Source organism: Chrysemys picta, chromosome 6 (genome assembly GCF_011386835.1).
Source record: "Chrysemys picta bellii isolate R12L10 chromosome 6, ASM1138683v2, whole genome shotgun sequence".
Lineage (NCBI taxonomy): Eukaryota > Metazoa > Chordata > Testudines > Emydidae > Chrysemys > Chrysemys picta.
This window is the reverse complement of record NC_088796.1, coordinates 56,896,307-56,920,760: the sequence shown is the minus strand read 5'-3', so window position 1 is coordinate 56,920,760 and position 24,454 is coordinate 56,896,307. Positions and strand designations below refer to the sequence as shown.

The following is a 24,454-nucleotide window of genomic DNA, read 5'->3' as shown; positions in this document are numbered from 1 at the left end:
CCAGCACATCAACAATCTACAACCTATCCTGGAAAACGATCCCTCACTCTCACAGACCTTGGGAGGCAGGCCAGTCTTCACTTATAGATAGCCCCCCAACCTGAAGCAAATACTCACCAGCAACTACACACCCACACCGCATCACAGAAACACTAACTCAGGTGTGACGTTGCACTCCATATTTTAAAAAAATGTGCGTATAAGTATGGATATGATGTAACTGGAATATGCTTTATGCTAAAGATCTCTTGTAAGGTATCATTAAAAAGCTTATAATCTACTGAGTGTGGTCATTCTATTTGTATGAATGTATCATTCTTGTATCTGAAACTAGGAATATGAAATATAACTCTGAGGTCCTATTGTAATTATTATTGTAATTATGCAAAGTGTGTGTGGGCCATTAATGGTGGTTTGGAATCTTGATGGCTCCCATTAACCAGGACAATTGGTTGTAAATGGCTCTGTTTACTTGTAAGACTTCCTGTGTGTGCCAGCGAATGGGTAATTAAGTCTCACAGGACATATGATCATGTCACCTGAGCTGGAATCCATCTTTAACCTGGTGCTTTTCCATTTAGAAGGAAGGGGGGGAACCCAGAGGGAGACAAAGGATTCCCAACTTGTGCCAAAGCTATAAAAGGGGGTAGAACAGAACAAAGGGGGCAGCAGTCATGAGAAATCTCCTAGATACCACCTGAGCTGGAACTAACAAGAACTGTACCAGGAGAAAGGATTGGGCCCAGACTAGGAAGGCGTCTAGTCTGTGAAAGAAGCTTATTGGAACATCTCTGAGGGTGAGATTTACCTGTATTCAGTTTCTTATATGCATTAGGCTTAGAGTGGTGTGTTTTGTTTTATTTTACTTGGTGACTTACTTTGTTCTGTCTGTTATTACTTGAAACCACTTAACTCCTACTTTTATACTTAATCACTTTTGTTTATTATTAAACCCAGAGTAAGTGATTAATACTTGGGGGAGCAAACAGCTGTGCACATCTCTCTATCAGTGTTATAGAGGGTGGACAATTTATGAGTTTATCGTGTATAAGCTTTATACAGAGTAAAACGGATTTATTTGGGATTTGGATTCCATTGGGAGCTGGGTGTCTGGGTGCAGGAGATAGGAGTACCTGCTGAGTGGTTTTCAGTTAAAGCCTGCAGCTTTGGGGACGTGGTTCAGACCCTGGGTCTGTGTTGGAGAGGAATAGCGTGTCTGGCTCAACAAAACAGGGTTCTGGAGTCCCAAGCTGGCAGGAAAAATGGGCTCAGAGGTAGTTTCATCACATCAGGTGACAGTCCCAAGGGGGTCTCTGTGGCCGAACCCATCACACCAGGAACCAATCCCTGTAACAAACCCCACAGCCTACTTGGTCCCCATATCTACTCTACCGACACCATCAGAGGACCCAAACACATCAGCCATCAGGGGCTCATTCACCAGCACATCTACTAATGTGATATATGCCATCATGTGCAAGCAATTCCCCTCTGCCATGTACATTGGCCAAACCAGACAGTCTCTATGTAAAAGAATAAATGGACACAAATCAGACATCAGGAATGGTAACATACAAAAGCCAGTAGAACACTTCAATCTCCATGGACATTCAATAACAGATTTAAAAGTAGCCATCCTTCAACAAAAAAAGTCAAAAACAGACTTCAAAGATAAACTGCAGAGCTACAATTTATTTGCAAACTTAACACCATTAATTTGGGCTTGAATAGGGACTGGGAGTGGCTAGCTCACTACAAAAGCAATTTTCCCTCTCTTGGTTATTGACACCTCCTCATCAGTTATTGGGAGTGGACCACATCCACCCTGACTGAATTGGCCTTATCAACACTGGTTCTCCACTTGTAAGGTAACTCCCTCCTCTTTATGTGCCAGTATATTCATGCCTGTATCTGTAATTTTCACTCCGTGCATCTGAAGAAGTGGTTTTTTTTACCCACGAAAGCTTATGCCCAAATAAATCTGTTAGTCTTTAAGGTGCCACCGGACTCCTCGTTTGTGTGTGTGGTGGCAACAGGTTTTCTTCTGCTAATTATGGATCACAAGTTAGCAGAGACTATTCTGTTTATTTCTCTGGTCACTAGAATGGGAATTGAATATAAATTATATGTGAAACCAAAAGCGTATGTCTGCACTGCATTATAATTCCAGATTGTGGGACCTCGGCTTGGTGAATCAGTGTTCCCAAGCCTGCACTTGATCGTTCACATTGCATTGTGAACCTGCAGGGGTCTCATAGCCATGCTAACACATCCATACTGCACTATACAGACCTTCTGACTTGGGTCTACGCCTCGAGCAGTGCCCATGCTGCAAAATGACAGGACTTGGACCTGAGTTTCAGTGGAACTCGGGCACTGACTCACCTAGCAGGGCCCTAGGATCCCGTCCTGAGTGCTTTCTGACCCTAGTCAGACTGATTTGTGTGTGGATTGGAGTGGGGCTTGGGCTCAAACCTGAGTCAGAACCCAAGCTTAATGTGCAGTGAAGACATAACCTAAGAAGCCCCCCAATGTGTACAGGTCCCGGCTCCTGCAACATGTTCCATGAGGGTGGACCCCAGCAAAATCCCCAATGAAATCAACGGGTCTCTGCATGGGTGCAGGGATCCATTCACATGGATTGATGCCAGAGAGAGGCTCAGTCAGATATGGAGTCATGATATAATTCAGGGTGAAACCACTCTCCGTAAAGATCTTATATTACAACCTTTCAAAACTGAATGTTTTGTCTTATTCAGTATCTAAAACTAAGTGGGGCTTTCGCCCTTTAAAAATATCCTTTTCTCCATTTGCGCTCTTCAAAATTCCATTACCACAATAAACTAATTTTTTAAAAACACACTAGGGGCACAATCCACTGATTCATGCCTGTTTCTGATGTGCTAACATTTGCTTAGCATTAACAGTAAATATTTACAAAATTATAAAAAGCTCTCAGAAGCAACAGAGGGTCCTGTGGCCTTGCGTCTGATGAAGTGGGCATTCATCCATGAAAGCTTATGCTCCAATACTTCTGTTAGTCTTAAAGGTGCCACAGGACCCACTGTTGCTTTTTACAGATTCAGACTAACACGGCTACCCCTCTGATCTCAGAAAGAATTATTTTTTCTTCATTGAAAACATACGCTAGTAATGAAGGGATAAATAAAAGGGAATTAAAATGGTCAAATTTAGCTGTTAGATATCTTTACATCAGCCTTAGCAACGGGTAGCAGAACATGCAGCTTTACTGAAAATACTGGAGGAATTAAGGCAATAGTATACAAACAACTGTACACAGTTGACAAGATTCTGCCCTCTGTTAACAGATGCTCTGAGGGGGAACATAGGGTAGAATTTGGCCCAGGAATATTAGACATTGACTGTCAAGAGTTAAACACACACTGATTCATGCAAATATAGCTGTTACATTTTGACATATATTTGGCATTATATAATTTATAGATGTGATGTCATATCTGTGAATTACAAGAAATCAAATAATAAGAATTATAGATTTCCTTTCACTACTCAGCAGCTCATCTGGCACTTGGCTTTGGAACCAGAAATTTAGGTGTCGCTCAGTTGTGTGAGTACCAGTTGCATGAGCAGCACTTCAGCTGCTTCAAGGCAATTTGAAGAGAAAGGAGAGCAACAATGGAAGTAGGTGGGGCAAAAGGAGCAAAAGGAAGGGGTGGGGGAAGAGGGAATATGCTGAGGAGAAGGGTGCAGATGAATGTACCATATAAAATAATGGACAGACATTTTGAGTAGGGGAATAATAAGTCCATTTGTGGGTTTGGTGACTATATAAACCATAGAAGTTTTCCTCTTTATATGTCTGTCACCACAACACTGATGGGAATAGAGCCCTAGAACTGTTTCCTACTATGCATTCTACTGAACTCTACCAAGGTGTTCTGATGGTACCACAAGAACTAGATGGACTCACAGGCTCAGTGTACTTACATTCTGGAGCTATGCAGAATATAGTATGCAAACAAAACCATGCTTTCCCTGCTGTATTCTCCTCCACAGACCCCTTGCTATGCCAAGACTCTCTCCCCCTCACCTTTGCTTAGCCCTCCCCCAGCCATCAAAATCTTTCTAGTCTTGTTGCCTCCTTCCTTCTAGAATTATTTACATCTGAAACTGTATCATATCATCATTTTCTCATTACCAGGTTTGGGTAAAAAAAACAAAACATTTGCAAAAAGTGAGTCTTTCAGCAAAAATTTCCAATGTGGCAAAACTGAATCTTAGAAGCTTTGCCTTTCACCCTTGACCCAGTGCTAAGGCAGTTGCTAGAACTTTGTTGAGGACGCTCTTCTTCACAGATAATAGCACAACTGGCCTTGCATGTAATACACTATGGGGGATACCCCATTTCCTGTGCAAGGCCCAAGTATAGGGACTCAGATCAGAGGAAATCTCTGGAGGTTAAGAAGAGAAATTTTTCCCCTAGACCGATGTTTCTCAACCTTTTTGATGCCGGGGACAGGCTTGCTGCCTTCCTAACTATATCAGGGAAATCTCAGGGACCGACAAGGAGGCTGCCATGGACCGATGCCGGTCTAATGACCGGTCATTGTGAAACACTTCCCTAGACAACAGAACAGAAGGACAGCCACTCTGTTCCTGCCCCTGCATGTTCAGGGCTCTCCAACCTCTGTACTGCTTGTTTCCTCCCCTGCCTGTGAAGGAAGAATAGCCATTGGGTCTGCAGAGTCATAGATCCATCAAACCTGCCCCCAAAATTTCTGCTGGGGGATGGGCCCTCAGTGACTGTGGGTGAGAGGGCAATACTCTCCCTTAAAAGAGGAATTTTAGTTGGCAATTTCGTATAGAGCTTACTTTTATCATTATTTATTATTTGTATTGTGGTAGTATCTAGGAACCCCATTCTTACACCACTGTACAAATACAAAACAGAAAGATGATCTCTGCTAACAAAACAGAAAGATGATCTCTGCTAACACATATTAGTAAAAAAAACCCCAAAACTTTGCTTTTGAGGTCTTGCATTGTTCATTACCTCCTATGGTCAAAAATATAATAAAATAAATCCTTCACTCCACACATCAGTCTTTACATGCTTGGCTAAATCTCACCTAGACATAGCAATTCAATAGCTTGAAGTGAGGAGAGACTTCATAAAGGGAGGCAAATCCATGACAGAGTGCAAACCCAACAGCAGAAACAAGGAGTGAGTGTCATCTACAATGAGGAAGAAATATACTGTAATGACAAGAGAAAAGACAGATAGCTTCCCAGAGCAGGAGTGAACAGGTGAGAAGCTAAGGAATGTTGTGTGTGTAATTTGCTGTGTTAGCAGAAATGGCAGTTACGATGGAAGGTGAAAAAATGCAGAAATATTTTCATGTACTCCTGCTGAACTGGAAACAGACATTTCTTATTCCTAGCTCTTCTAAAATAATGCAGTCTAATAAACAAATAAGGCCATTTTGCATTTATATAGCAACTCTTCTCTGAGGATCTCAAAGCAATTAACAATTAAATACAAATATACATTTCTTAAACTTCAATAATGCTAGCCTGATTCAATGTGAAAAATGTAAGTATAATACAGCTATTTCTAATTGCTCAGACCCAGAAAGATTATAGCACTATCAGCCTTATATCTGAACCAGACTGGTATGGTGGATGATTCACATACCTGGCACATGTTAACTTTTCACTGATTTCAAAACAAGGTGAAAACGGCTAGGTATCAATAAAGTTGTTGGTTCTAGCTCAAATTCTTCATGATTTGAGACCTGTGACTCTGAGACACGAACTCTCTCTTTGTGTTATACCATGGCACCAAGATCACGTGAACCGCCCAGGCTGAAGTTGAAGTCAAAGAGATTTCTGTCATAAGTGCTCAGCAACATAAGAGTTGTACACTTGGACCCATACGGTCTCCTTCGAAAAACAACAACCCAAGTGTTGTCATCAGTTTTACTGAGGAAATGAGTGCACATGTAGTGTTGCAAGTTACTTCCACATGTCTCCATTCTTTCAGGTATTCCATGCAAATATCCATTCTCCCTGACCTCATGAACATGTCAATAAGGCTTTTTATGTGAACTACATGAAAATGGGGCACTTGAGGAAATGAAAGGGATCAAACCCAGTTTAAAAAAAAGGTGATTCACTTGATTTATTTTTAAACGATTTCAGGATATGGGGTGTGTGTGTGTGTGTGTGTGTGTGTGTGTGTGTAAGTAAAAGGAATACTAATGGGTATATTTGCCAAATTTTAGCATATTGTGAATTAGAACTGATCCAAAAGCCAAAATGATAGTGACAATAGTTCCTGATGGAAAGGTATAACTTTAAAAAAAAAAAAAAAAAAAAACACACCAGCTAGGAATCAGGTGAAAATATTTGTATTATTTTGCTAGCTTTTCCTCCTGCATGTACATTGTGGTAGAGGCTTGGGCCTGTTTTGTTTTTAATCTTATCAGGAGCCCTCCATTCCCTGGAGGCTTGGAAGTCTGTGTTGATTTGCATTTTCTGCTGACCTACTGGCAAGCCATGCTGGCTTGTGTAATTATTGGGGTACCTCTATTTTCACGGGGGTGGCAGGAAAGGTTACAAATACCCTCAGTACAGAGGCTTAAACAGTTACAGTTCAAAGTAAGCAGTAATGGTTCCTGGGTCCCTGGAAGTCCAATTGAGACTATATATATTTGTGGAAAGTTCCAGTTGGGCCCTTTTCCTACATCAAGATTTTACCATTTTGCTATCACTGAAACTACCTTAAATGGTACTTGTGCTCCTAGCTCACTTTGGGAGTGTTTGAAAATCCCACCCATTATCTACAATGCTAGCAGCCAGTGTCACACACCAACTCTCTCTAGCAGCCGTACCCACTGGTCTAAAGGAAATCTTTAGAAAGAAATCTAGAGAATTTGGAAATAAAAAAAAGCCTTCAAGCCAGTTCTTATTCATAACTTTGGGCACTGATCCTGTGAGCAGGTGGGTGAGTGCTGACCCCTGTGTCTGCGTAGAGTTTCATTGACTTCACTGAGACCCTTTGCAGGACAAGGGCCAACAGTTTTGCAGCTACCTTCAGGAGTGGGGCCTTGGTTTTTATGTTTTACCATAAGAAATTACTAGAGAAGTTTATTGGCAGGGGAACAGCATTACAAATAGGGTTTATTTATTTATTTGTGTACAAGGGAGAGAGGTGGTGAGAAAATAGCTGCTTCACTCTCAGATGCCTTGTCTGAGAGCCGTGTGAACTCTTTTTGATGAGCTAATAGCTTTTTGGTTATTTCCTTTTTCAGTCAAAATGCCAAAACAGAACTTCCTATATAAATGACTGATTAGTTTCCAGTCCCAAGTCATTTGGCAGTTTGTGGTTTTATAACTGTACCTGTTGCGGTTTCCAAACTGAGAGCTGCTTGGAGCCAGTAAAATCCTGTAATGTAAACCCTGTAAATATAAACGCTGAGTAAGCACATCTGCCTTTATTCCTTGGAATAACCACTAGTGTATTTGGGATGAAACCGTTGAGGTATGGGTGCAGACAACCAGAATAAATTCTCTCTCCTGCTTAGTCTCTCTTCTCATCCCCTCCTCCATCTGTGGTTTTGTGCCTCTCCCTGCCGTCCCTCTATTTAGATTGCATTGTTCTAAAGTGTCAAAAATGATAAAAGTTTTAAGCTGACCTATCGGGAAAGTTAAAAAAACTGGGCATGCTTAGCCTTGAGAAAAGAAGACAGAGGGGGGATCTGATAACAGTCTTCAAATGTTGTAAAGAGGATGATAAGCAATTGTTTCTCCATGTCCTCTGAAGGTGGGACAAGTAATAGGCTTAATCTGCAGCAAAGGAGATTTAGGATAGACATTAGGAAAAACCTACTAACCATACAGAAAGGTAAGCACTGGAACAGGCTTCAAAGAAGGTCATGGAATCTCTGATTTTAGAGGTTTTTAAGAAAAGGTTAGACAAACACCCCTCAGGGATGATCGAGGTACAGTTGGTCTTTTCTCAGCACAAGGGGGGAGGACTGGATAACATCTCGAGGTCCCTTCCAGCCCCTACATTTATATGATTCCATGATACTTCTACACTCAGATTTCAGGACCATGATCAGGCCTCTGGTTACTACACACACAAATTATGCTCAGATGCAATTGGGATCACTAGGACCTGACTTTTTTCAAATGAAAATAAGAAGCCTGAGAAATAATACTTGTTAGATATTTATTTTTGGGAAGGGGAGGGGAGCAAACCATATCTCTTGCCAAGGTACCTACTCTGATTTACTGCTAGATGATGAACCCTCCCCTCTTCTCTTCACAACCCTTCCAGCCTCTAAGCCAAGATGATATGCTCTTCCACTGCCTGAACCCCTTCCTGCTAAACTCCAGTACTGCTCCACAGATGTAAGCCTTCAATTTGACATACGCCAGTAAACAAACCTTCCCTCTGCCTTCAACGAGCATACCAACCTCCTTCCCATTTGACCAATCTCCCTGCAAGTTCATCCATAAGACCCCCTCACATTGCCCTCACCAGCTGTTAAAGCCTCCCTCTACCTCCTGACAGTACCAGATCTTCTGCTATACCACATTTCCCCTGTTTAAAAATAGAGAGGATATCATATTTACTTATACTATAGTGAACACTGGCACACAACTAAGCATGTAACCATCTGCTTCTCTTTTCTTATCCATGGGAAGAGTTCAATATTGCACATCTGATCTATGAGATCATATACACAGAAAAGATCCTTTTGCCACCTTCTGCATGACATAGGTTACCATATCAAAAACCAATGTCTGTTACTATACGTGAAATAGTGTGTCATTTAAAATATACATATTTGTGTGTGTGTGTAGACTGTAATACAAGGAAGGGGCCACTCTTCTATTATCTCATATGAATTACTACGTCCATATATTAATGTTTGGGCATTAAACCTAGGTTCCCTCCATGTAATCATTCGACTGCTCATTAATCAACATTAATCAAACCAATGGCACTCTTGTTAAGAATAATGGAGCTCTTTAGTCATTGCAGTAACCCAGTTCCCTTTAGAGTTGAGGGTCCTGAAGGAGCAATCACTTAGAAGAGAGCTAAGATACAGGCTCTGTTACTTTTATTATTTTAACCAATCTTCTCTCTCTCATGGGAAATTAACTTATTTGAGCAGAGCACTGGAGCCATATTGTATTTCTGTCACTGATGCTGGAGTTATTATGTAATGACCCTGGCTTTGGAAATGTCATCATTTTCTCCTCTTCTACATTCTGGTTCAAAGTAAACAAATTAAATTACATATCTCATCCCAGCCCCCTTCCTTCTTTCGGCCTTGAGAGGCTTCTTTATATAAAGTAATAACAACCTTTAACATAATTTATGAGTGTAATATTTAACAAGTGCAGTATTTATGAAAAATCTTCTCAGATACCTCTCCACAACACTAACATTGGCTAAGCCAGAATACCCTTCATAGACACTTTAGGCTTAGACTGTTAGCAGAGAAATCCTTCAGACCTATCTTGACTCAGTGAGCTTCTAGGGTATTCACAAAACTACATATATTCTACCACAGAAAAATAAGAAGGGCTTCTTAAGAAACCTTGGGGTAATAATTCTGTCATTATGACCTAGGTAAGGTCATAAAAGGCTAAAAACCCTTACTTTTCTTAAGTATCAGAGGGGTAGCCGTGTTAGTCTGGATCTGTAAAAAGCAATAAAGAGTCCTGTGGCACCTTATAGACTAACAGACGTATTGGAGCATAAGCATGAGTCTGACGAAGTGGGTATTCACGCACGAAAGCTTATGCTACAATACGTCTGTTAGTCTATAAGGTGCCACAGGACTCTTTGTTGCTTTTTACCTTTCTTAATGATGGTTTGCTCGTTGTAATTGCATCTATATGTGCGGCCTCTATTTGTGAAGGGTGCAATCAGAGCCTTGTCTGGCTCATTTAATTACTTCTCTGCTTGTATTCTGCCAGTGGGTTTGGGGAAATCTGTTAGTTTGCTATATTAAGAGTATCCCATCCCATTACAGTGTCCAAGAGTTTCAAATTCATTTTCTGGAAGCATCTATATAGGGAAAACTAACTCCATTGAATGTTCATAGAACACGCCTCCTCCTCCCCCCCCCCAAAAAAAAATCCAAAATGGGTGTGGACATACTCCAAGTAAATTCATTTTTAAATTCTGATGAATACTTGCAGAACATCCTCTTCGGCATTTGCCCAGCTCTAGTAACATGCTGGAAAAGATCTTTAGGTTAAATTTGGGATAAACATGTGAGTAACTCAGCTTCATTTACTTATTCAGCCTTGGGTTTCTTCTTGTTTTTGAGGGAATTGTGACTGCTTACCTAAACACAGACACCATGAAACAATGTCTCACAGCCAGAGTTGCCACCACTCCATAGTCTGACCGCAATGAGCAGTAGAACTGCCCGGTTCTGATGCATAGTGGGCCGTCTGTGCCCACTGTAAAGGTGGAGCATTTGGCCATAAAGGAACAATTCTGTGCAATATTTATTATATTCCTAAACCACTTGTTATCATTTTATCTAAGTGCCAATACACACAATGGACTCCACTATTTCAATGCTAACATCCAGTTAAATTTCTCACTGTAATCCACTTGTTTTCAAAATAAAGTCACTTTGAGAGATGCTCAATTATTACGAATGGCTACATTTCCAACCACCCTATGCATTTTGTTGCATTGCAACTGAGTGGAACGCAGTGTACGGTTAATATCTTTCTCTTGTACAGAAGATTGATGTGCTCTTGTGTTTTCTTTCCTCCTTTGATCTAGCCTCAAAACTGTACATGAAGAGTCTGCTTTTCAGTAACCCTGAATGGGATTATCACTCATATGTCAAGAAATGGCATTTGGACTTGAGACACTGTACCAAGAATTATGGTGGGTTACAGCAGAACAGAGAAACTAGCACATTCCTTGTATTATTCTAAGAAGCAGCTGTGTATTTATGCCTTCTTATGCAATAAGCATGCAATTATGGCATGTGGTGAGTAAGCACCTGAGGTGGGCCTGGTATTTCACAATAATCTCATATCCTGAAATAGCTTACTAAAAAATATGGTTTGGCTTTGAAAAAATAATGTTTCACCCTTCTGTCATCACCTTTGGGAGACAGACATTTTGAGTCTTATGAATAAGTGTTGTTTTAATTAAGATCATTTTGCTGAGGTTAAATACAGTTCTGAGACAGGCTATATTAGCTTAGTGTCCACAGCAGTGCTCAAACTGAGAATACTCCAGAGTTTAGAATACTTACCAGCATATCACAGACCCACAAATACAGACACTTTTATATTTGACACCCTGGTTATGATAATCTCACCCCCTGAAAAGGAATAGTTTTAGTAATCTGAGGAAGAAAAATATTTTAAAGGTGAAGGAGAAGAAATGTGCAGACCCCCTCCTCTCCTGCCCAGTAGACATCTATTACCACCACACCCTTCAGAGGCTCTGCTGATGAGGGAACTCCACAGCCATGTAAGTAACAGATTTATCCATAAGGTTATGAGACTGTCTATATTTAAAGAAAATACAGTAAGAATACACAACATCCAATCACCAGCTGACATTTTCTTGAGGAAAAAAAACTTACAGATCTCCGTAGACCAGGCCATATATCTGTGCCAGGCTCTGATGATAGACCCCTCGCAGGATAATTAACAGCAGAATCACAACGAAAGCTGGAAGACCCCAACTCAAAAGGAAGAAAAGCAGATAGCGCCGCTGAGTGTGTTCATCATTCATCACCAGGACATACCAGAAATTAATAGCCTAAGGAATAACACAGATCATTAAATCAGCAGGGTTTAGGGAATAATTAACCTTTCCATCAAATAAAAAATTCAGAAAGAGACTATACACTTTTGAATCCATATATATGTTTTCCCCAACATCAATATTTGTTCCCCTTTTCCTTCCTCAAATAACCAGAAGAGGTTGGTTGCCCAGGAAGTAGAGTTACTTTTGTGGTTCGGTTAAGCTTGAGATTAGCCTGCCAGAAGGAGATACATCCAAGTTAGCCCAACATAAATCCAGTTTCTGCACTGAAAAAACCTGGTTTTCTTGAGCTTCTACAGGCTCACCTGGAATTCTGACACATAATTTTGCAAACTCTGATCTTTCCTGAATGTCCTATAAACTAGCACTGAGCCGTCTGTCTGCATCTTTTTACAGGATATTCAGCAAGCTGCTTCTACAGTTCTGCTTATGAACTTGATAAGGAAGTGTCATTCAAACTGTAGTTTAATGTAATGTACATACTGACAGTGAAGAAATTCAGATCACAGATACTGCACAGATGACAGAAAGAGTGCCATGAAGCAAAACAGAGACACGTGTAGAGTATTCTGGACTCTAGAAGAATCTTGATTTCTGCAAAGGTCTCAGTTGGTCTGAGGACTGAATAATTTTTCTTTGGTGGTAAACAGTTAATCTGGCCCATTCACTTTTCAGATGAACTGGGAGGACACTTCATGAGGAGACTCTCACTGAGTTTTCTTTTCCTTTGGCTTACTCTGATGGTCTTCCCACATGCTGGGGTAATGTGGGTCAATGTTCTCTGTTTGGGGTAAAGAAGTATAGAAAGCATGCTTGGTATTTTTGAACAGATTCCTCTTTCCTCTGCTTCTTCACCAAACATAGTGGAGATGAATTTTTACTGTTTGAGAAAGCAAATGCTTGACCACTCTCTTCCAGTTGGATTAATGGGACTGGTGAAATCCACATACATCTATGCAGAAATATGGAAGGATTCTGGGTTATATGGACTATTGAGGAGAACTCATGGGAGGAAAACTCAAAAAAAAAAAAGGAGGAATGTAATTAGCATAAAAAGTAGAGAAACAGAATGCAAATAAATAAATTGAAGCACATGTTCACATCAGGGGGAACAGATAGCTCAGTGGTTTAAGCATTGGCCTGCTAAACCCAGGGTTGTGAGTTCAACTCTCAAGGGGCCCACTTAGGGATCTGGGGCAAAATCAGTAATTGGTCCTGCTAACGAAGGCAGGGGGTTAGACTCAATGACCTTTCAGGGTCCCTTCCAGCTCTATGAGATAGGTATATCATCTTGTGCAAAGAAAGTTTCCTTGTTCTTAAAGGAAAGAAGGACTTCCATGAAGTTAAAAGAGCAAACAGTAATAGAGAACCATTCTGTATAAATTTTCAAATTGTGTGGTCTTCTGGTTTTACCTAAACTATGCTTCAGTACTAGTACTCTGACAGTGGAACCACTGAACTGATTTATGCCATTATATTTAGTTAGGGATCACTGATCCTGTTAATTCTGACTATTAGCTTAATTGTTCTCAGTCATGCAATTCAGATTGTTTTCTAAGAAGTCCTACCATATGTCCTTGCCCTCCTTTGCTGTATTTATTTAGTCATAGTTACCCATCTTATCTCATTTATCACATGGATGACACTAGTCCAATGGTCTTTAGGAGAGATTGGCCAATTCACCATTTCCTGTGCAGTGACATTTTTATCTTGATAATTATAAGCTTCTTGTCTTTGGTGTGCCAAAATTAAATCAATGAAGTACAAATAGTGGAGCTAATTTTAGCAGATCCTTTCCTGTTGCTATGCTATAACAATAACTAGTCCTGCAGAGGAATAAAAAAATATACAGTCCATTTATCAGTTGCTCACATGAAGAAACTAATGCACAAGCTATGAATGTTCTGAGGTGAGGTGCAATACAAAACAATTATACATGAACAGAAAATCTTAACGAAACAATCCTAAAGTTACTGAGGTTTTTCTTTTGCAATGAAACAATCAATTGAAGCTACCTTTCAAGATGTAAGACATATTTTATGTATGGATTTTTTTAATGGGGTTACATGTGGGACTGTAGTCAGTAGGTATAGCTTATCAAGGAGGCGGCATTAGATAAAGGGCTTGTCAGTTCGGTTCACATAGCTTTATTTCCCTCAGCCCCCCTCTGTTTTGGAAGGGATGCATACATCTTTATGAATGACTTTAGGCTTATTCACATGCTTAAAAGTTAGGCATGTGCTTAAGTACCTTGCTGAATCAGGACCTTAATGAGACTGCAAGTGGATTTATGGAAAAACAACCAGGCACAAATATGGCCAAAAAAGTAAAAGGGAGAAATACAAATACTTGGGACCTGATATTCATCTCGCTCCCACTAGTTTTATTCCACTGCAACTGCATTCTGTGGAGTTACTCCAGATTTGCATTGGTTTAAATGTGATCAGAATCAGGGCCTTGTATCATATTTTCCCACAATTCTCTAACTAGGAATTGGCTGTTATTTAGTTGATATAGATGAGAGTTACAACATCTTAAACGAGTTTTAAAAAGTGTCCAACTAAGGCAGCTTCTAATACATTATTGTTAATAAGATTTTTTTATGGTAAAGTTTGAACAGGCACACTTTTACTTGTATGTGCCTGTCATACAGGAACTGCTACCAAGGATTTGCCATAATCTATTGAGTACCCTGGAACAAACAATACAGTACAGAACAGCATGTCTAACGTATGCTCATTGACGTACGCTGTGTCATCCCAAAGAACAAGCCACCCAACATGGTTGGCTTTTAAAACGGATGCTGGTGAGTGTCAGTGGGTGGTGGCAGGGTGCACTAATAAGGCTTAAAACTTCTATATATTAAGGCAGTGATATGACTCAAAACACCTGGCCAAATTCACCCCCATTGATATGTGGAGGAGGTTAGAGAGACATGGTGGGTGAGGTAATATCTTTTATTGGACTAACTTCTGTTGGTGTGAGAGATAAGCTTTCGAGCTACACAGAGCTCTTTCTCAGGTCTGTGGAGGAGGTGTAATTTGCACCTGTCACTCTACCTTGGCCCTTTGCACTCAAATGGGTCTCAACCCTAATGGCGGGCCGGTTATGTTTCCACCACCCTGTGATATATTTATGTTCTCCCAGGAACTCCACAGAAGTCCTGAGAACAGAAGCTGCTGAGGGTGTATTCAATCAGAATCCCCAGCTGCCCTACCTGTGATCCTTTTCTCAGGCCAGTATTGAAATATGAGGCTTTGCTTTGCAATATCAATAGTTTGGGGGAGTAACCATTTAAATCCGAAAGTCTAACTCCTTCATCCTGTATTTTCGAATGTTTTGAAACTGTAGATGCACAAATGTAGATTATGTGCCAGATCCTCAGTTGGTGTAAATTGGTGTAGTGCTTCATTAAAGTAGTGTGGATTATTAGCACAGCCTGCCTGGGCTACTGTCTATTAGATTCAATAATTCATGTCTGTATTTTAATGAATAGAAAAGTTTAAGGAAATATTCTTTTCTAAGATCTGAGCATTTGAATATATTGAATAACTATGTTTCAAAACTTAGCTCTTCTTTTACATTTCCCTAAACGCTGAACATTATTAATGGCAACTGGTTCACACCAAAATGAAAAATGTTTCAATATGTGAAAGAATTTATGACTTGTTGTGAGACAACAGATGGATAGAATTAAAAAAAAAAATTCTTCCTGCACAGTAAAATTGTTATATTTTATTCATTAAAGTGAAGACAACGTAAAAAAGATATTCCTCACAGATGTACAGGGAAGAACAATTGCTTTTGATTTCTATGACATATTTGATTTACTTACTATTGGTGGTAAGACTTCATGCTGAAGAATTTCTAACCTACTTGAACATAATGGGAAAATTTTCAAAAGTGGCTGTACCCACTGCACATGCAAAACTGTGCATTCATGTGAAAGTGCTGTTTGCGCACACAGATGATGAGCACTGTGTATATAATTAGTACACAGTCTTATGTGGTCATGTTTTAAATTTGTAAAAATGAATTTCACAGGAGTTCCAATTCAGGAAGCAAGGAGAAGTCATGCGAGCCGAACAAGGCAGAGATGTAAAGGGACAGCTGTGCTCAGAACTAACATCTAGTATTCCACCTCCTTACCCGCATAATAACGTATTACAAGTTGATTGGATTTCCAAAGTAATCAGCAAGACTTCAACAGGACACAAAATGGGTAGATCCCTTTGCAGGATCAGAGTCTTATATAATCATGTATCAAAAAGCAGATTACAGATATTAATGAATTATATACTTTGTGAATATTTTTTAAATTCCCCATGGAACTAAGACTTTTGAATTTAATTTACTGTTCTGTCCCTTTAAGACTTCCTGGAAAGAGTTTGTCACCCAAAAGGGGCAGTTCAGATGGGGAGAGAAAGACTGACTGACTGATTGCGCTAGAAGCATAAAAAAGAATATCTAGAAGAGTGACCTAAAGCCCGAAAAACAAGATCAAGGGCCTGAAGAGAGACCTTCAAGTACAAAGAAAAAAATGGCAAGAGATAGAGCAGGGAATCCAGCCAGTCAGAAGGTCCTAAACCAGTGGTGGGCAATGGGTGCTGCAGGAAGCAGCAGCCAGCACATCCCTGCGGACCGCCGCTTCCCGCAGCTCCCATTAGCCAGGAACCGGGCCGCAGGTTGCCCATCACGGTCCTAAACCAAACAGTTATTTTATTTAGATGTATTATTTCATGCTGCATGATATAAAATAAACAATTCAGTAAGATAAATATAATTACAATAATAGTTAATTTCCTCCTTTTGGAACTTTGCAGTAATTCTATGGTTCAGTGGAAATGTATAATTATAATATATAATGGAATTTTATTTCCATTCATTAGGTATTGTAGTGGGGCAGTTACCCCACTCCTGAGATAAGAGGAGTGAGAACTGCTGAGGGAAGCTGGCTGAGTAGCTGACCACAGATGTGGCCACCTCAATCAGGGCCCAGCTGGCCCTGATAAGAGGGCTAAGGTAGGAGCTGGGCAGAGTCTCATTCCAGCCTGGGAGTGGGAAGGACCTAGCTGCCTGGGAGCAAGGGTACCTGAAGCCGAGCAGTGCTGGGGGAAGGGCAAAGGGAGCTGGGGAGCTCCACCTTGGCATCTCCCCAAGGTGAGGCCTTGTTTAAGGCCTAAGGAGGTACTGGGGCAGCAGAGGTGCAGCCCGGGGTTAGGCAGAGGCAGCTGGTCCAACCCCCTTGCCAATGATGAGGGGCCATTACAGACTGCAGTTTGCCCCAGTAGAGTGGGGGCTAGATGACGACTGGCAGTAACCACTGAGGCAATTGGCTTAGAGGGTTGGGGGTTCCCCTGGGAAGGGAGCAGGGCCGGCTAAGGCTTTTTTGCCACCCCAAATAGCACAGGGGGGGAGGGGGGAGAAGCGTAATCGGCGGCAGCTCAACCACACCGATTCATTCCTCGGAGGCAATTTGGCGGCGGATCCTTCGCTCCGAGAGGGACCGAGGGACCCGCCGCCGAATTGCCACCAAAGACCCAGACGTGCCGCCCCCTCCCATTGGCCACCCCAAGCACCTGCTTCGTTCGCTGGTTCCTGGAGCTGGCCCTGGAGGGTAGACCCAGCGTGGGGTGGTACTGCTGGGGGGCAGAACACCCAGGTAAAGGGCACTGGGGTCCAGGAGGGACACGGAGGCCTGAGGCAGGCCAGCCACCGGCCAGAAGGAGGCACTCCGAGGCTGGAATTTAGCTATTCCCAAGGCAACCAACAGGAGGTGCTGCAGCAGTGAGTCAGCGATCCGCTACAGGTATGATTGTGCACCAGCTACTAGATACTTTAATTCTCTCTTGTACTTGTGAGTTACTATACAATTAATTCATGTTTCCTGAAAATAAAAGCAGCTTAAACTTTCACCATTATGTACTTGATAGATATCGTGGACCATAGATACATGCACACAAAAGCATACACTGCTATGAGAAGTTAGAATAGTGCAAACTTATCTCACATTCTGCTTGGGGATGCACATCTCAAAGTGTTGTGTCCCCATTTCTCATTGGATATGATTTATGTAATATTTGCAGCTAGGCAGAAAGGGACAGAAACATGCCCGCATAAGTTCCATGTATGACGCCACTGCTTTCCACAAGACAATGGCATGCAGCAGCAGGAGTAAATCTCACTCTTCCCCAGAGACTTCAGCCTTAACTCATAGCAGGACGGTACAATCCCATCATGCTAACTGTTAGTTGAGTTTAGTTAGTACCCATTACGCCTTTTGGCATTTAGGGCAGCGATGAACTCCTGTCTGTTTCTGGCAAGTTTTTCAGCTCAGTTTCCACAGCTCTTCACCTTGTTGTTTTCAGGCAGCCTCATTTTCACTTGTTTTCAGGTGTCTATCTTATTGCTATTCTGGTGATGGAATCAGTTTTCATCCAAAGACTCATGGTCAATCCATCTCCAATGCTTCCTGGTAATGATGGTGCTCCTATCTTCTTGGCTGCACTGTATAAACAGGACTTGATTTGAGACTGTTCTGGGCCAAAAGATACAAAGGATTTTTCTGAGGAAGCTTGCATGAAATGAAAACAGTTTGGACATGTCATACCTTGTCATTCTCCAGCATTCTGCCCTATAAAGTAGTGTTGAAAGTACGCAGCTCTGATAAATCTTGTTTGGTTTTGGTGTTGTATTTTGGTGATTTCCAGACTGTATTTAAGCTCCGAAGGTGTTCCTGGCTTTACTGATTCTGTTCCGGATGTCCTGGCTTGTTCCACCATCCTACTAGGCTAACTATTGCATACACGCAAATGGGACATGGAAATCCGGCAAGTATATAAAGAAACAACCAAAATATCTAGGAAAATGATGTAATAAAGCACTTATACAGTAGCTTGCATTGCCTACGGTGTGTTATGACAAGATACTGTAGCCTATGCTCATGTTAGGAATGAACAGAACAAATCTTAATCCCTGTAAGAGCAAACTAAATTGCACAAGAAAGGTCTATGTTTGTATATCTTGATGTGTGCAGTGGTCATACACTAGAGCTGACCAATTTTTAAAAAAAATATAATTTGGATTAAATTTGGATTTTAAACATTTTAATGGAAATTAAAAGAAACCTTTACATGTCTCTCCTCCCCATTTTTTTCAAACTAGCTCTAGTCTTCACATATTTATGCTTAAAGTATTAAGAGGACTGAGGCACATCATGACTACAGATGCAAAGTCCTATTCGCTACCATTTGGCTCCAGTTCTTTTTGTAGCCTTGTCCATTTTGTTGCACACAGGACCTGGCATTCACTGATATAAAAATAAGCTCATTTTCCATGCACAAAAGACCGTCAATAATACTAAGGTGTTTTGTATCCACTAAAGGATAAGACAGAAATTACAGCTGGATTTAAGAAGGGACAGGCTGAGATAAAAAAAAGTTAATTCAGTTAAAATCAACAAAGTATTAAACTAAGAACTTAAATAAAAATACACATTATCTGCATATAAAGGCAAGAAGCTAAAAATACAGGTGAATTAGAATGGATGAGGATTTTGACATTATAGGCATTTACTGAACTTTGGTAGAATGATAAAAATCAACGTGATAGTATATTTGACTACAAACTATAGAAGACAAACAGATTAGATTGAAGATGTGGGGAAGTAGTGCTGTATTTGCAAGATTCCACTGAGAAAGAGAGAGAAATTTGGAGTGGACTGGACTACGCAACTGAACTTGTAGGAAACAAGTATAGTATTAGGTTTATACTACAGGCCTCCAAATGAGGTAGCGGATATTGAGTATGTAACTATCAAGATAGATCAAAGAGCCAAAGTCTAATAAAATACATATACATCAGCAAAGGTTACAAATGTTTAGAGAGGTAAAGAGGTTTAGAGATTGCTTTTTGGAATGACTAGCCTGAGAACACACAAGAGGAGAAGTTAATTTCAATGTAGGTCTACACAAAGTCAGGAGTTTTCTCACGAAGCGCTATAAGAGACTGAGATGTCAGAAGAAGAGGTGCTGGAACAAACTGGTAAATTTAAAAGCATGAATTCACCAGGCTCAGATGATAGACTCCTTCAGATCTCTTGGATGTCTAAGAATGAAGTGACTGAGCTACTGGGGGGGGGGGGAAGCAACCTCATTAAAATCAGCTTCTACATATACCAGAGGACTGGAAGGTAGCAAATGTAGGACCTACATTTAAAAAAGGCTGGACAGGTGATCTGGGAATTACAAACCAGTAAGCCTTATTTCAGTACTTGGTCAAGCTGATAATTAAAAGTAAAACTATAAAACACCTAAAAGATAATAACGTAACATGATCTAATGAGCATGGGCTTTTGCCAAGGAAAACTGTATCTAATGTATCAAAAATAGTGCCTAAAGAAGAACTGGATGATATATTTTTTATAAGATGAGTGAAACCTTGTCATGGGACAAGTTAAATCCTCGCTGAGACTGATGGGTGTGAATTCACCCTTCAATTAACATAACAGCGAGGATAAATTAATCACAAGCCCCTACTAAAGACAAAAGGGTTATTTAAACCCACACATGAGTTTTGGACTGAGTAGGCAGAGGGCTTTTGCCGAGTATTGTTTGTGCATTGTGTGTGAGAGTGCTTGAGGGAAGGCAGGACACAGAGAAACTAGGAAGAACGGAACAGAGAGAAAAGCAGAGGCAAAAAGCAAGACAGCTAAGCAGTAGCCTCTTAGTACAGTATGACCCAGGGGAAAGCTAGGAAAAGAGTTTACTGTCAAAAAAAGAAACTGCTCCTGTTGCTCTTGATTCCTCCAGCATTTGGAGAAGTGGGACTTTGTACATTCCTTGTCAAGAAACAAGATGTATCAAAGAAACACCTCCCACCAATTTCTCCTCCTAACAGAACACCCCTGAGGGCTCTGAACTTTAATTAGCTGGTTGGAACAAAAAAAGGTGCAAGAGTACTTTCCAAAAGTCTTTGACAACATTTTTCATAAAAAGCTACTATAACAGTGGTGGGCAACCTGCGGCTTGCATCAGGGTAATCTGATTGCAGGCTGAGACACATTTTGCTGAAGTTGACCATCTGCAGGTACGGCCCCCCCACAGCTCCCAGTGGCCATGGTCATAGGTGCCGACTTCGTGGGTGCTCCGGTGCTGGAGCACCCACAGGAAAAAATTGGTGGGTGATCTGCACCCACCGGCAGCCAAGCTCCCCACCCCACCCCCGCTCACCTCACCTCACCTCCGCCTCCTCCCCTGAGCGCACTGCATCCCCACTTCTCCTCCCCACAACTGTTTCAGGGTGTAACAAGCTCTGGGAGGCAGGGGGAGGAGCAGAAACATGGTGCGCTCAGGGGAGGAGGTGGGGAAGAGGCAGGAGATTTGGGGAAGTGGTTGGAATAGGGGCAGGGAGGGGGCGGAGTTGGGGCAGGGAAGGGATTGGAATGGGGGTGGGGCGGAGTTGGGGCAGGGGCGGTGTGAGCACCCACCGGCGCCAGCAGAAGCCAACACCTATGGCCACGGTTCTCTGTTCCTGACCAATGGGAGCTGTGGGAAGCAGCAGCCAGCATGTCCCTGCAGCCCACCGCTTCCCACAGCTCCCATTGACTGGGAATGGCGAACCATGACCACTGAGAGCTGTGGGGGACCATGCCTATGGACAGTCAACATCAGCAAAATGTCTCAGCCCACAATCAGATTACCCTGATGAGCTGCATGCGGGCCACAGGCTGCCCACCACTGTACTATAGGAACTCAGTAGTTATGGTCTGAAAGGTACAGCCAGAAACTGGCTAAAAGACAGAAAACAAAGAGTAGGAATAAATGGCCAATTATCCAGGCAAGGGTTACCAGTGGGGTGTCATAAAGTTCCATACCGGAATATATGATGTTTAATATATTGATCAATTATCTGGAAATGAGGTAGACAGTGAGATGGTTAAATCTGAAAATGACAAAATTATTTAGGTTAGTCAAGACCAGTGAAAACTGCATGAAACTTCAGAGATTGCTAACCAAACCAGGTGAATGGGCGCCATATCAGCAGAAGTAGTTCAGTATTGACAAATGGAAAGTAATGCATATTCAAGGGAATAATTTGAATTACTCATACATTTTATTGGGTTCTAATTGTATCAACTCAGGAAAAAAAACTAGGCATCACTATGTATAGCTCAAGGAAGATCTCTGTTCAATGTTCAGCAGTGGTCAAAAAAGGTGATTGTATGTTTTAGACTGACTGTGTTTCTTTTCCTCAATTTCTGCAATTTAAGGCTAACAGGCACAGAAGGCTTGGGACCCACGGTAGAGAGCTGCCTTTTGTTTTTGTTCCATGTTTATATTAGCCTCTTGACAAAGCACAAGGAAGTGGAGAAGAATTTTTTTTTTTTTACGTCTTTCCGTTACTAAGGTCAAAGCAGCACACAGTTACAGCATAATTTATCTCTGCTGAATTTTGTGCTTACATAGGGCCCAATCCTGTATGCTGGACAGTGTGTGAGACAAAATAAAGCAATTTAAGTGAAGGTGCTGCAAGTATGATATTATATACTATAAACATGATGCACCCAAATCCTGTCAATACTGTAAGCACATATGTGCAGAGCTGCATGTGATGCTAAATGCAGATCTGCAGAGGATGCATGATGGACCCTTCCCTGATTTATCTCATGGTTGCTTTGACCAATTTACATCACACATTTACACAACTAATAGATTTAGTCTAGAGATTTCCACAAGCGTTTTACTTGCTTATATCATGTCTGAATTAAGCCTTCTGTCTCAGACTCCTGGGCATGTCTGTGAATGTGTTTACTTTTTCAGTAGATCTGATGCAGCATTTTGGCCTTATAATAGCTTTTCTCTATGCCATACTTCTCAACTTAAATTAAGAAGTAGATTTTTCATTTTACATGGGTCTAAAGTACAAACTGACATTGACTATGATGACCAATATAACTTGTAACTAGTATTTCAACTTGAAGAGACTTTTTCAAAACAATGTAAGGAAGATGCATTTAGAAATTCCATTAGCTCTTACAAAAGCAGTTTTTTCAGTTTTGATAATGTACTTCCTACTGGGTACATTTTCAAACTGGGATTTAGTGCACAAGGGCCGTGGATGTTAATGGGACTTAGTGGTATACATCTCCAAACTGATTTGAAAATTTATTTCTAGATCTCTTTCACTCTAGGGTTAGTTAGTAGGGATTATTTAAGTTCTTTGCCTCATAAGTATCACTGGAATGTGATGACAGACACATTAAGAAATGACATAAATGCAGTACAAGTGTCAGTTGCCCTTAAGCAGATTTTGGTGAATGAGTAAGAGAAAGATACTAACCTGAATGAGCATCCAGCTGAACTGGCAAAGGTAAACGTAATGTGTAATAGATCCCAGGGCAGAGCAGCTTTCCTCTGAGAGCTCTTGACTTATGTAAGCTGAGGCAAGAAACGAAATCTGTAAGAGAGACAAGTGTATACATATTGGAACCAATCAACATTAATAATATTAAGTAATCGGCAAGTTTAATTTCAGTTGGGATGAAAGCCAGAATGATTTACAATGATTTACCACTCAATTCAGAAACTAATTAGTAATGGAATGTGATGCTTTGGGATAAATGTATTTAATGTTCATCCTGAGGTGAAATTTTAGCTCAATTGAAATCAATAGCAGAGCTCCCATTGACTCAGCATCATAAGTCTGACCTATTTTGTAAGCATGTTAATGGACTTTTGTCATTTCTTGATTTGCATGTTATATCACATTTGTAGAAAACCCTGACAATGAAAAATGTCTCAAAGTGATTCTGTTTACAATGGATTTGAACTTCACATAGTTGGAACCCTGCCTGATTTCCTGCCAGCTCACCATATAAAGTTCAAATCCGTTGTAAACAGAACAATTCTGTGAAGTAACATGCATCAAATATATTTGCATTTCACTGCCCTGTTGAAAAATTTCTAGATAACATGATGAAATGTGCAGGATAGGTTCTCTTTTATATTCTCAAAACAGCACATGAAATATATTTATAAACCTAACTTATAGTACACCCACTCCTGCTTCTTGCCTCAAAAGCATGTTATGAAATCTGGACGCAAGGAAAAATCATGTCCTGTACTGTGCTGTTGCATTAGTGGGTGAAAGGGGTGTCAAGTAGGACAAGATTGCAACCTCGAACTCAAAACAGCAGTAGGTTGGGTACCAGCTATACCATCCTCCTACCAAGTGCACCAAGGCTCAAAGGAGTAGTCTGCTGGCCTGATAAATAATCAGTCCTTTGCCTATATGTTGCAGTGTGCAACAGGTCCTAGGGTGAAGTTATAAGATACTTTTACAGAACAGTAAGCTGTTCTCTACCATGCTGTTCTGAGGCATCCCATCCTAGACACCACATGGCTATACTTCCTTTGCTACACTGGCATGACTCTTTTTAACAGAGGCATTATTATCGTTAGAACTGTTATTTTCCATTATTTGTTTTTAACTACTAGCACCACAAAACAAAACAAAATCTAAAAGAAAAAAAATCATGTTAAAATGTGAGTTGGAGCTCAGTGAATTTCAGATCTGGCTTCTGTGAATTCTACTACAGATAAAATATTTCTACTAACACATTATCTAGAAGGATCTAATCAT

General features: G+C 40.9%; 1 protein-coding gene and 1 long non-coding RNA gene across 8 annotated transcripts in view; one reads left to right on the top strand and one right to left on the bottom strand.

The window, feature by feature from the left end:
* ADGRV1 (adhesion G protein-coupled receptor V1) overlaps positions 1–24,454 on the bottom strand; it is a 443,810-nt gene that overhangs the window by 111,461 nt on the left and 307,895 nt on the right. For all 6 annotated transcript variants that reach the window (XR_508681.3, XR_010602226.1, XM_008167448.3 and 3 more), the window contains 2 exons: positions 23,153–23,269; positions 11,628–11,806 (listed from right to left, as the gene is read on the bottom strand). Coding sequence is in view for 4 of the 6 variants with exons in the window: in XM_008167448.3 (XP_008165670.3) it covers positions 11,628–11,806; positions 23,153–23,269 (296 nt within the window). In the remaining 2 variants the exon portion in view is untranslated. The remainder of the gene's footprint in view (positions 1–11,627; positions 11,807–23,152; positions 23,270–24,454) is intronic.
* Positions 1–24,454, top strand: part of LOC101943445 (uncharacterized) — a 142,699-nt gene that overhangs the window by 90,209 nt on the left and 28,036 nt on the right. The gene's annotated exons all lie outside the window — the stretch shown is intronic.